The sequence below is a fragment of the Melozone crissalis genome, unplaced genomic scaffold (genome assembly GCF_028551555.1).
Source record: "Melozone crissalis strain CALT ecotype California unplaced genomic scaffold, PUWL_Pcris_2 ptg000132l_1, whole genome shotgun sequence".
Classification (NCBI taxonomy): Eukaryota; Metazoa; Chordata; class Aves; order Passeriformes; family Passerellidae; genus Melozone; species Melozone crissalis.
Genome location: NW_026535905.1, coordinates 1,768,448 through 1,781,880, shown reverse-complemented (window position 1 = coordinate 1,781,880; position 13,433 = coordinate 1,768,448). Strand labels below are relative to the sequence as shown.

Sequence of the window (13,433 nt, the reverse complement as noted above, 5' to 3'; positions counted from 1 at the left end):
GATCTGTTTAAAAAAGACTGGACATGGCACTTGGTGCTATAGGCTAGTTGAGGTGTGAGGGCATTGGTTGGACTCAGTGGTCTTAGAGTCTCTTCCAAGCTCATTGTTCTGTGGTTCTATGTGTTTGCAGTCCTTGAAAACAGTGAAGTTTTCCCCCAGTAAAGGTGCCAAGATCTGTTTTCTCTTTTTAGTGTGATACCAGCAGATGCAGTAGAAAAGCTTTGTTGTGTCATGATAATTCAACACAAATAGACCTTTTGAAAAATATGCATTTTGTTGTAGCTATTGTTTTACTCAATGTTGACAGGTAGGTGAGGGGGGATATTCATCCTGAAGTATGTGACTGACTGCAGGATGTTGTGCTTTAATTAAATGAATGGCGCAGTAAAAATTATCATTTCCTTTAAACAACTACTGCACGTGAACCGCTGTCTATTCTTCCAGTTTTTAACAAACCTGAGCTGGGATGAATTTTCCTTCTGAGGTGCTGATCTCAACATTTACAGTAGCTGCTTTTTGCACAGGCTACTAACTGAGAGTCAAACCCTCACTTTCAAGTGACCAAACTTAGATGAGGTACCTGCTTCCAGCTTTGTTACAGCTTTGAGTCAAATAACTGTATTGACCAAGGGTTAAAATCCTGCAGCAGTGATTCCCAGCCTTCAGGCCACAGGGGAAGTGAGAGAACTGTGATAAATAATAAAACCCACTGAAAATTTCCCAGACCTTGAGGAAAACATGATAGTGTGAAGAACATTGTAGGATTGAGACCAGGATGTTTCATTTTACTGGTGTTGGGGTTTGGGTTCCACACTGTCCTCTCTGGGGTGAGCTGTCAGGAGCTGTAATCATGGTGCTGTGTAAGAGCAGCCTGGCTCCCAGAGCTGCTGTAGATACCACAAGTGGTTCATGTGTCTGTTATGTGGCTGTGGCCACAGCTCTCTTCACAGGGAGCAGCAGACACAACTCTCTCCCAGGACTTTTCCTGGGGAAGGCAGTAAGAAGCTCAGAGAAGAAGACAATTCTTATCTCTGTTTACTGCTCTTGTTGTTTTGCACATGTGGAATATATTACAGAGATTGTTTACCCAAAGTGATTTGTTAATTGAGGTCCCCAGGATGAGGTGAGAGATGAGAATTTGTCTTCCTGTTCTCAGAAGGCTGAGTTATTGTTATGTTATGTTATACTATGTTATACTGTATGAAAATGACATACTGAAACTATACTAGAAAAAGAGAAAGGAGACATCAGAAGGTCAGACAAGAACGAATAATAAAAAACCCATGACAGACTCAGAGAGTCAGACACAGCTGGCTGTGATTGGCCATTAATTAAAAACAATTCACATGTTTTGATAAACAATCTCCACACCACAGTCCAGAGGAGCAAAACATGGAGAAGCTGAGGCTTCTCATTTTCCCAGAAGAAGAAATCCTGGCAAAGGGATTTTTCATAAAATATCATAGTGACAAACACCGGTGAAAGTTCTTTTGATTCCTTGGCCAGTTGGGTCAAAGGTGTGTCCTGGCTGTCTCAAACAGTTATAATATTTTTTTTAGTATTCTTTAGTATGTAATTTAGTATAGTATTAGTGTAATATAGTATAGCTTAATAAAGCATTTGTTCAGCCTTCTGAATTATGGAGTCAATGCACATTATTCCCTAGATTGGGGTCCCCCTGCATCGATAGTCGACAGCCTGCAGAGAGTTTACCTACAGATCATGCTTTGCCTATGAGTTTGTTTGAAATAAATTTTTTTTCAAGCAAATTCTTTATTATTAAAATTAACCATTAATCTAATCTCCCAATTATAGTAGTGTGGTATTTTTGGGTATTTCCCTGTTGTGGGGAGGAAAGATGAATCTGACTCCATGTTCTTAGAAGGCTTATATTATATTATATTATATTATATTATATTATATTATATTATGCTGTACTAAACTATGCTAAAGAACAGAGAAAGGATACTTACAGAATGTTTGACAAGATACTAATGAAAAACTCTTGACTCTCTCCTCAGGGTCCAACACAGCCTGTGATTGGTCATTAAGTTAAAACAATTCACATGAAACCAATCAAACATCCACCTGTTGGATAAACAGTCTCCAAACCACATTCCAAAGCAGCAAAACACAAGAGAAGCACATGAGATAATATTGTTTGCCTTTTTCTCTGAGGCTTCTCAGCTTCCCAGGAGAGAAATCCTGGCAAAGGGTTTTTTCAGTAAATATGATGGTGACATAGTAGCACTCTCTTTAAATCCAAACAATTGCATTTACTTGCTTACTGTGCAAGCTAGTACATCTGCCAGGATAACCTTTTCTTCCCCTTTCCTTTGCAGAAATTGTACCTTCTGATCAGAGGGTCCTGTTTGAATTGCCACATGCTGACATGTCCCCGAGCCGTGGTTCACCTGCTGCTGAGCCAGCTGAAGGTGCTGCAGAAAGGGCTGCTGCATGCTGTCCATGAGCTCGAAATCATCCTCAACAGGGCAAGTACTCTGTGGTGCTCCATCCCTTTTTGGGTGGTCTCACAGCTCTAAAGCTCTCTGCCAATTTATCTTCTGTTCTTTGTAGTTTATAGAGCAGTGTGCAGATGCAACAGGCTCAGAAATTGAGGAGGAGTTGAATCGCCACGTGCAGGAAATGTTACAGAGCTCCCAAACCAGAGATCGGTGCTCAAATGTAAGTACAGGCAGTGCTTCTCCTGAGATCCTGGCCTTTATCCTCTTAAATGATGTGCAGGACATGTAGGTGCTGGATTTTGAAACTGAGGAGGATTTGAATTGCCATGTGCAGGAGATGTTACAGAGCTCCCAGACAAGGGATTGGTGCTCAAATGTAAGTACAGGCAGTGCTTCTCCTGAGATCCTGGCCTTTATCCTCATAAAATAGTGATGTGCAGAGCATGTAAGTGCTGGATTTTGAAATTGAGAAAGAGTTGAATTGCCATGTGCAGGAAATGTGACAGAGCTCCCAGACAAGGGATCGATGCTCAAATGTAAGTACAGGCAGTGCTTCTCCTGAGATCCTGGCCTTTATCTAACTCTTAAAAGAATGATGTGCAGAACATGTAGGTGTAGGATTTGTGTAGGTGCTGGATTTTGAAACTGAGGAGGAGTTGAATTGCTACGTGCAGGAAATGTTACAAAGCTCTCAAATAAGAAATCGGTGCTCAAATGTGAGTACAGGCAGTGCTTCTCCTGAGATCCTGGCCTTTATCCTCTTAAATGATGTGCAGGACAAAGCCTGTCTTTGCAGGTGCTGGATTTTGTCCAGTTCTGAACTATGTTATGTTTAGAGGGCTTTTTGAGGGAAATGTCTGAAATTAAACTTAAAAAGGATTTTATTTCCTGTTAGTCCAGCTGTTGAATTTCTGGAAAATAGGGAAATGTCTGTGCAGGGAAATGTTTTGATAGTGTAAATACCATATTAAAATTTGATAGTGCTGTCAGTACACCACCTACGGATGTTGATACTTCTCTGTCTGATCCTCTGACTGTTTTGAGCTGCAGAACACATTTTGAGAACTCATGCATCCAGCAAACTTTCAGAATTAATTACACTGACATTTTTAGGAAGACTTGTGTAATTGAATTCTAATTTCCACTTAAATGTAGTTTAAAGTACACGGTTAGTAGAGGTGAGTGAAGAAGATACTTATAATCTAAGATCATTCAGGAGATTTGTTTATAAGCCAGTTTTAATTCCTTGATCACTTGTTTTAAAACTAAGCTTAAGCACTTTGTAAATCATACATTCATGAGCTGTCAAAAGAAGTGTTTTTTTGTCATTTTTATACTTACTGAAATCATCATTAGAGAAAAGCTTTAAATTCCAGTACTGACTTGAAAATTAAAGACTTTATGGAATAAATTGAAAAAGGAGCATGGAGATCATTGAGGGATGTGTCCCTCCAGCAAATGGAAAGATGATGAAAGAACACTACAGATCAAGACATGAATTAATCAGTACAAGGATGTGTGTGCATTGATACTATTAATGTTCATGTTGTAATGTTAATTGTGTGCTGTTTAGTGAAATCTTCATATGACATATTTAAGTTTATTTTTATTATATTCATTATTTTTAAGGGTTTTTTTTTTCCTTACCAGGTCAAAAATGTGTGTGAGTGTAGAAATAAACTGGTATCAGAGTTCTGGAAAGCACACATGGCTTCAAAGAAATGCCCAAACTGCAAGTAAGTTTAACTACATGAGGAAGCTGGTTTTTAGTTAAATGCTGTGTTTATATTAATCTTTATTTCCTTGTCCTGTTTGGGTTTTTTCCCTTCAAGATCCAGGAGATCACTGGTGCGAAAGGAGCACAACAGCAAGCTGACAGTCACCTATCCTTCCACAGTGTACCATAAGTCAGGCCAGGAAGGCATTCTGGATGAAACAGCAGGTGAAATATTTGTCTTTTACTCAGATATTTTGCACTTTTCCCCTGCATTTAAGGGGCATAGATTCTTAGCAGTGACTGTGCACTTGGAACTCATTTATAAAAAATACTGATTATAACTAAACCAGTAAGCTCAGGAGTCAGAGAGAACCCAATTCCATTAAATTTCTGTTTGAGAGCCTGTTGTGCTTTTGCAGCTTTCTGTGTCAGGAAAAGAAGTACAACAGCATAATCTTTGTCACCTTTAGAGTGGTTTTGGGACACTTCATTTTTGGCAGGTAGTTGATTTTCTGCTGGATTTTTTAAACAGAGCAACTACAGGTAAAATTAATTAGGAGGAAGTTGACCAACTTCAGAAAGAAAATCACATAATCGTAACTCTTACAAATTAATTTCCTTTTAAAGAGTAAAAGACAAAAAACAAAGTAGGTGGCACTTTCCAGGATTAATTAATTTGAATAAATTTGAACCTCCTTTTCCTTCTCATATCCTTGATCCTTTACACAATGAGACAGAGTTGAAGCAGAAATTTTTGTGTGTTATTTAGCCCTTATGAAAGGTTTCCAATAGAGAGTTTATTCTGTTTGCTACTCTGTGATTTAAATGCTAGATTAAATCTCTGGAGCTGTGGCTGAAGAAGCAAAATGGGAAGTATTCTGTGTTTTGAACTGGGATGGATCACCCAGTTAGGTACATTGTGCATAGCCTGTGATGGTTAACTCCCAAAAGGGAGTACCTTTAACCTTGGCATTGATGCATTTCTGTTTGAGGAAAAGAAAGGTTTTCTAGGTGAATGGAGAATTGAACTTCCAGTGTGCAAAAATCTGCATTTCTGGACCTAAGCCAGAAGAAGAATAGGAAACTGTCTGAGGTTGTGGGAGAATTGCTTTTGATCAAGTTGTGGAAACTGAGAGCTAAAATCTCTGGCTTTGTTTTGAAAATAATTGATCTTTTTGCTTTTTAGTAGCAAAACCATGTGTTTTCCTTCCTCTCCAAAGCAGAGGTTGCCCAGACTCTCACATATCATAGGGATGGTGCTTTTGTCTCCTTCAGTTGAGTATTTCATGGAAACCTTGGTACCTCCCTGGTAGTACCTGAACCCCTCTGAAAGCTTCCCCAGCTGCAGGCTGAGACTTGACTTGTGTTTTGTCAGGGGATGAGATCATTTGAAGGAAGGTTCAGTGTGTTAGAGTGGAGTCTTATTTCTGTTACTTATATTCATATTTACTAGTCACAGAAATGGTTTCTTTTTTACTTAATTGTATATTCCCAAAGCAAACATTTAAATGATAACTTTGATGTAGATGTCAGCCAGTATATTTTATATTTCCATTCCTTCTCTGAGCTGGAAGCACCACTGTAAGCAAAAAAAACCCCAAAAAACAACACCTTTCAGAGTAATGTCTTGAGATTTTTTTTTTAATAACTGTTTTATTTTTATTTTATTTTTTACTTTTCAACTTTTCAGGTATTGATGAAAGCCAGTTAGGGAAGAGAGGATACCTGACACCAATGACTGCCAAGGAATACATCCTGGCTCTGTGGAAGAATGAAGGTAATGGTTGTGAAGAGTAACATGACTTTATTTTCTGTACCATTTACTGGACAAATCTGCAAATCTTCCAGTATGAACTCCTTAGCAAATCTTTGCCTTTTGCCTTAGGGGCTTCTGGCTGCAAAATAAGTTTTGTGACAGGAGGACTGGCAGCCAGTGAATGCAGAGACCTGGATTCAATTAACACTTTGATCATTTATTCTCAAATTGTGGCTCCTCACAAATCACAGCAGTTGTTTGCAGAGACTGTGATTTCCTGTGGTGCTGCACCCCACAGTTACACTGGTTAAAGACTGAGAATGGATTTATCAGCCTCTTTTTTGGGTTGTCTGTGCTCTGAATCTGTCTGCACTTGCCAGGAGAAACCAAAGCACTTCTGTGAATCTGTCACAGTTAGTTGCTGGAACCTTTCTTCCTCTACTTCTGCTTTCTCCATTTGCTATAATCTATATTTCTGTCCAGAGTTGTTCCTAAAATACCTCATATGTGACAAAAAATGTGTCTGAATGTTTTTATTTTAAACAGGTTCGATAGTGTTAACTTAGCAGATTCTTTAGACTTGGTTGACCAAGTGCATCTGGGGGTTTGGATTCCCAAACAATAGCAATGAGAATGAGTTTTTATTTCTTTTGTCTCCTTTTAGGTTTCTTTCTGCGTTATCTCTTCCCTGGGATGGATCCCCATGAGAGTTCAGAATTCAGTCCAGACATGTTTTTTCTAGATCTGCTTGTGGTTCCGCCTTCCAGGTAAAATTTATCCCCCCAAAACCTTGTAGAAATCACAGGATTTAGTGCACTCTTTGCAGGAGTTGGAGATTCAAACTCCTGTAATACAGACACTGGTCTGCTTAAGTGTCAGTAGAGTGTTTAAATAATAAAAATGATACTAGTAGTTGATAAGTTCTATTGTAACTTCAAGTGAGTCTGTTAGAAGACTGAAATACTAATTATTGAAAATATATATTTTAGTATTTTATATTTTAAAATATATTTTAGTATTTTAATATTTAGTATAGTGTATATACTTAGTATATTACAAGTATATAAAAATATAAGTATATATTAATACAATATAAGTATATTAAATATATAGTATATATTTAGTGTATTTATATTTGGTATTTAGTATATTTATATTTAGTATTTTAGTATTTATATATTAGTATTTTGAATAAATATAGAATATTGTAACTGCACAGTACTGATAGAATTTCTTATTACGGATCATTCATTTTTTATGACTGTCCCAGTAGAATATACGAGTTTTTAAATGCCCACCGTTAGCTTGGATTATTTTCCATGACCTGAAGATTTAGCTTAGAATGTTTGAGGTTTTTCCAGCTGCTTTTGAGTGGCTTTGATCCTCTGAGGTGATTTTGGTTTGCTGTAGGTACCGTCCTGTGAATCGCCTCGGAGATCGCCTGTTCACCAACGGGCAGACTGTGAACCTGCAGGCTGTCATGAAAGATGCCCAGCTGATAAGGAAGCTCTTGGTTTTCATGGCCAAAGAACAGTGTCAGCCAATAAAGATTACAGAAGAAATTCAGACAGTAAGAGTTGCTGGTTCTCTTATTCTTTCTTTTTTTGGATGGGTGGGTCGAGTTCAGGAAGGCTCCTGTTTAAGCTATTCCTGTGACAGTTTTTGCCTGAGCTGTTGGAATATCTGCTGATGAAGATGTTCCATCCTGTTGGAGAATTTTGCTCAGAAATGGCTTAAAAGGCAGCTGTGAGGAGCAAATTCTCACAGCCTGTTTCTGTAAACAGCTAAGTTCTCAAGCCTGTCTTCAATAACATGGAGGCCTTGAAAACTTTTATAACAGGGTGAGAAAATAAATCTTAGATTCAATAACAAACCACAGGTATTGAAAACAAAAGGAGGGGTTAATGTGTAATCTGTGACCTACGGTGAGCTCGGATTTTGCAATATGCATGAGCTTAATTAACACCACTATAAAAGTGTGTAAGTGAGATCAATAAATTGGAGTTCGATGCTGATCAACAAGGATGGGTCATCTCCCTTCACTTTCAACACCATACCATTTGGTTTTTTCCCCTCTGCTCTTTTCTGGCTGGTGCAAAGGGAAAAAACCATTTTGCTCAGATTCTCTCAGCCATGGATTTTTGTATGTGAGACATAACAGGCTCCTGTTTCTAGAGAATTAAATGTGTACAGCACAAACAGTTCACAATAAAACTTTGCCAGCATTTCAACACATTAAAAGAGGGGCGAAAAGTCACTTCAGTTTCTAAGCCTAGTGGAGCCAGTTGTGATTGTGTTTATTTTTTGACAGCTGGATGTCTAAGTAGGATGTAAAACTTCATAAATAATACAGTTAGTAACAATATTTGTCTGCTGCTGACAGTTCACATAGTTGTATAGTGTAAATAACAGTGTATGTCAGCTTGCCTCATTCCAAATTTGTTCATCAGTTGTATCATGGAGGAGTCTTTGACACTGGGCTCAGTTTCAGGGGAACTTGATTTACATCTGCAGTGTAAAACATTTTGGAGACGCTGTTAGTTACTCACAATGTAGCCACTAGATGGAGATCTGTTCTTAAAGCATTTGACAGGAGGTCAATGAGTTTTGGATGTGACTGGTTTAGTGGCTTTTAGACTGAAGACTAAGTGATGTTAAGTGATAAAATCTCTTGGATTGACATTATTTTAATCTAAGAATAGGATTTTCTAGTTACAGTGATTCCTAACATGGCCTGACTACCAGTGCAAAATAATGGTGAATGTTTCTTTTGCTGTATTTAATACTGTAGTCATTACTAAAACTTCAGTCTAGTAAGTAGAAAGTATTTTTTGTTATGTCCAAGTTTCTAATCTCTGTTTTTGCAGGAGACAGGAGAGGATAGTGAACCCCTGGACCGTTCTGTGCTGACAACAATTCCAGGACAGAGCATTGCAGATAAGCTGTACAACGCCTGGATACGCCTCCAGAGCCATGTCAACATTGTGTTTGATAGTGACATGGACAAGCTTATAACAGACAAATACCCTGGTATTCGTCAGGTGGGTACAGGCTGGAGTCTTCATTAAAACAGAGAAGCTGATGGAGTAAGAAAAATGAACTATTTGTGGTTAGTACATGGGCATTTTCATTGCAAGAATCCATTTGGTTTTCCATACTTGTCGCAATAGGACACAAAATGAACAACACACACAAGCTGAGATGTCCAAGGTAAAAAGAGAGCAGTTTATTTCCAAACTCCAATATTTATAGACTTTCAAAAGTAACCGTGGATTGGAGGATGAAATTGCCACCTCTCCAGCCACACTGGTCAAACCAGCAATCCATCAATTCTCTCGTCCTCCAGAAAGGACTGCAAAGCTATCATTATTTACATGAAAAGTGTGAGAAACTCCATTACAAAAATAAAAACATCAGGAGGCTTAGAAGAACTTAGAAGAGCAGGGTGACACATACTTGCAGGTTCTAATTGTCACCTTCTGTTTCCCAAGCTGTTGGAGAAGAAGGAGGGGCTGTTCCGCAAGCACATGATGGGGAAGCGCGTGGATTTCGCTGCCCGCTCCGTCATCTGCCCCGACATGTACATTGGGACCAACGAGATTGGCATCCCCATGGTGAGTGTGAATGAAGGACTGTGTCCTCCTGATGGCAGTTTGGCAGCAGTTGAAAATCTGGAGGGTTTCTGACTCATCTGAACTGTTTTCTGAAGTGCAGGAGATTTTTACTGTTACAAAATGAGAATACCACCTCTGAGAAAGGGGAGTTAAAAAAAAAAAAAAAGGTGTACTTGCTTTGTGGGATTAGGAATTGAAGTAAGTCTGTTCAAAAGTAGATCCTGTTCCTCCTATGGTCTTTGTATAAGGTATTTTTGAGGTATTGCAGTGCCAGGGTACCAGTTGTGGGTTCTCTGGGTCTGGATTGAAGGCACTTGAGACAGTAATTCATGTTCAGACTCAGGTGTTTATTATTTCTGATCAGTAAAACAGTCTCACTGCTGTGAGTTCTGCAGCTTTTCATTAGAAGGCACAAAATGGCCAACAATCTCTTGTTACAAGGGCTTTTAAGACTAAACCATCCAATGAAGAACTGACACCTGGATTATTTTCCCTTTTAACCCAATAACTGATCCCACAGAGCCCACAATGCAGACTGGTCTGCCCAATTACAAAATGCCACCCAAACCCATGGAGAAGAAGGAAGAAGCAGCATGAAGAAGAAACCCAGGATGACACCCTGTGCCCTCCATCTTGCTGCCATCCACAACTCACTAAAAATCCCAGAACCTCAATTTCTCACCAAGTGATACACTCACACTGCTCTCCATAATCTATTTCACACTTTTGTGGATTCCAGTCCATCTTGAAGTCTGAGAAACTTTCTCCATGGATGAGGGTCAGAGTCAGAGCTGCCCTGGGGGTCAGGGCACCCCAGAGCAGACAGAGAAATATTCCCTGTGTCCTGGGTTTCCACATTGCAGTCTAAAGAGAAGGCTGTTCTAATGTCACCAGCTTCAACAATTCCTTAAGGATTTTTAGCTACACAAAGATGACACCAAGCCTGAATTTGAGTTTTTCATTATCTTGTCTTTGCAGAAAATAGTGAACCTGATGGTAATGTGCTTTTTCTCTGTATTTGTTGGCTTATTTGCAGAATCTAAATCCATGATTGCTTTATTTAATTGCTAATTGAGTTTCATACCACAGTAGAAAATTGTAAAAGGGATGTTGTTTCTGTTCTTATGGCAGAGGATTTTAAAACGGAAATGTATTTATTTGGCACTAGAGTAGACTGAGGAGATGCATTCAAGAGCTTAAAGTAATTTATGTTTGCATTATACTTCTTAATTTTTGATGCTGTTTTATCAGTGGTTTTTAGATCTTAAGCCAAAATTGAACAACATGTTATTTCTCTCCTCTTTTCCTTCCTGTCTAGGTGTTTGCCACCAAACTGACCTACCCTCAGCCAGTCACTCCCTGGAACGTCAAGGAGCTGAGACAGGCTGTCATCAATGGCCCCAAGGTGCACCCTGGGGCCTCCATGGTCATCAACGAGGACGGGTCCCACACGGTGCTGAGCGCCACCAGCCTGACCCAGCGCGAGGCCATCGCCAAGCAGCTCCTCACCCCCTCCTCAGGGGCACCCCAGGCAGGCCTGAAGATTGTGAGTATGGGCAGGGCCCTCCTCCGTCTCTGCTTCAGGGGGTAGGAATAAAAACATGGTGCTTTTTCAAATTCTAAACCCCATTCTTCCTTCCTTTGCTTTCTTCAAATACGCAGTGTGTGGCATTCATCAGTGTGTGGCATTGATCGTGCCAAGACGCAGAGTGTTCTCAGTGGTGGCCTTGGCAGTGCTGGCTTAGGTGGACTCATAGGTCTTTTCCAACCTAATTGATTCTGTGTCAGTTGTTTCTCCTCTGTGCTACAGTTTAATCAAGCTTTGAAACTTCTTAACTGTATCTCCGTCCCTTGCAAGAGTTGGAAAAGCACTATTTAGCTACTAGGGCAAAAGTTTTGGTGTTTAATAGTGTTTTCACAGTGTTGTGTATTACCTTGTGTCTCATAAAGGCTTAGCAGAGATTTGAAATTTAAGTCTGAGTATTTCTGTGATGTCAGTTCTTTCAGAACCTGTCTAAACATAACAGAGTTAAACATAACAGTATTTAGATTTTACAAACAACTTACCGTGCTCTTGTTGGTAATCACTATTTGGATGTTACTAAAAGAAAGATTAAAATGAGACTGTTCTGAGAGACTCTGTTCTAGATGAGGATGTACTGTGTTGTACTCAGAGCTGAAATGAAGAGATTCTTGGCTTTTACTTCAGCTAATGGGTCATATTACTACCTTAGTTCAGGCTCTCCAGGGCTGGGTATGTTGTGGGAGGTATCAATTCAGCCCAGTGGACTTTGAATGAAGAGCTGATTGATTTGATCACTGTGGCTGGGGGAGTTTATGGGGAATGGCTGTTTGGTGGAGAGCAGAGGGCATTCAAGGGCAAACAGTTGATTCTCTCAGAGTTTTACACAAAGCATGAGTACCAGAAAGGAGATGTTTTGGAGGACACAGGCTCAAGCTGCATTAGGGAAGGTATAGGTTTGATATTAGGAAAAATATTTTTCACTGAAAGAATAATAAGGTACTGGAATGCTCTTCCCAGGGATGTGGTAGAATCACCATCTCTGGATGTGTTTAAAAAAAGACTGGACATGGCACTTGGTGCTACAGTCTAGTTGAGGTGTGAGGGCACAGGTTGGACTCGATGACCTCAGAGGTCTCTTCCAAGCTCATGATTCTGTGATTCTGTGATCTGCGTGTGTGTTTAAAGCTGAATCAGTCCTCTCTGAGGCACTTGTGGCAGCACCCCAGTCTCTCTGGCAGGTGTGTCGGCACATCAGGAACGGGGACGTGCTGCTGCTGAACCGGCAGCCCACGCTGCACAGGCCGTCCATCCAGGCGCACCGCGCGCGCATCCTGCCCGCCGAGAAGGTGCTCAGGCTGCACTACGCCAACTGCAAGGCCTACAACGCCGACTTCGATGGGGACGAAATGAACGCCCACTTCCCTCAGAGTGAGCTGGGCAGGGCGGAGGCCTACACCCTAGCCATCACTGATAAGCAGTACCTGGTGCCAAAGGCAAGTACAGCTGCCAGAGACTTTTATTTCTAGATGCAATTGTGTCGCAGACATCCTGTGTGAAAAATCCTTTCTTTGGGATTTTTCCTCCTGAGAAGCCGAGAGGCCTCAAGAACAAAATGTAAACATTGATTATCTGCTGCTGTGGAATGCAACAAATAGATCTGTGATTGGCCTGTGTTAGATGTTTCTAATTAATGGCCAACCACAGCCCAGCTAGCTTAGACAGAGAGCCGAACCACAAACCTTTGTTATCATTCTTTGCTATTCTATTCTTAGCCAGCCTTCTGATGAAACCTTTTCTTCTATTCTTATAGTATAGTTTTAATATAATATATATAGTTTTATATACATATATATAATATATATTAAAAATATATAATATGATATGATATAATTATAATATAATATAATATAATATAATATAATATAATATAATATATGATAATATAATATAATGTAATATATGATAATATAATATAATATATGATAATATAATATAAGATAATATAATATTTGATAATATAGTATATGATAATATAGTATGTGATAATATATGATAAAATAATAAATCAGCCTTCTGAAACATGGAGTCAGATCCTCGTCTCTTCCCTCAACCAAGAACCCCTGTGAACACAGTCACACAATTGCTTTTGTTTATTTTGTTTAATGATAAATGGGATAATTTTTTTAAAGTCTGTTTACTTACTTCTGAGGTTTATTTTTGTTCTTTCTCCGCTTGTGGTTCTGTTCCTCTAAAGAAGGCCCAGCACATCCAATCAATCTTGTTCCTTTGAGTGGCAGTGTCCTGAAGAGATTCAGTAGAGAGTTGTGCTGTAACGAGTTCTTTACAAATTACTTAA

The 13,433-nt window shown here is 39.4% G+C and overlaps 1 protein-coding gene across 1 annotated transcript in view; it reads left to right on the top strand.

Moving 5' to 3' along the window:
- POLR1A (RNA polymerase I subunit A) overlaps positions 1 to 13,433 on the top strand; it is a 36,164-nt gene that overhangs the window by 1,850 nt on the left and 20,881 nt on the right. The window contains exons 3-13 of the mRNA XM_054293276.1: positions 2,343 to 2,492; positions 2,578 to 2,685; positions 4,116 to 4,201; positions 4,298 to 4,407; positions 5,873 to 5,959; positions 6,603 to 6,705; positions 7,349 to 7,508; positions 8,806 to 8,979; positions 9,430 to 9,552; positions 10,871 to 11,098; positions 12,316 to 12,570. Of these exons, the coding sequence (XP_054149251.1) occupies positions 2,343 to 2,492; positions 2,578 to 2,685; positions 4,116 to 4,201; positions 4,298 to 4,407; positions 5,873 to 5,959; positions 6,603 to 6,705; positions 7,349 to 7,508; positions 8,806 to 8,979; positions 9,430 to 9,552; positions 10,871 to 11,098; positions 12,316 to 12,570 (1,584 nt within the window). The remainder of the gene's footprint in view (positions 1 to 2,342; positions 2,493 to 2,577; positions 2,686 to 4,115; positions 4,202 to 4,297; positions 4,408 to 5,872; positions 5,960 to 6,602; positions 6,706 to 7,348; positions 7,509 to 8,805; positions 8,980 to 9,429; positions 9,553 to 10,870; positions 11,099 to 12,315; positions 12,571 to 13,433) is intronic.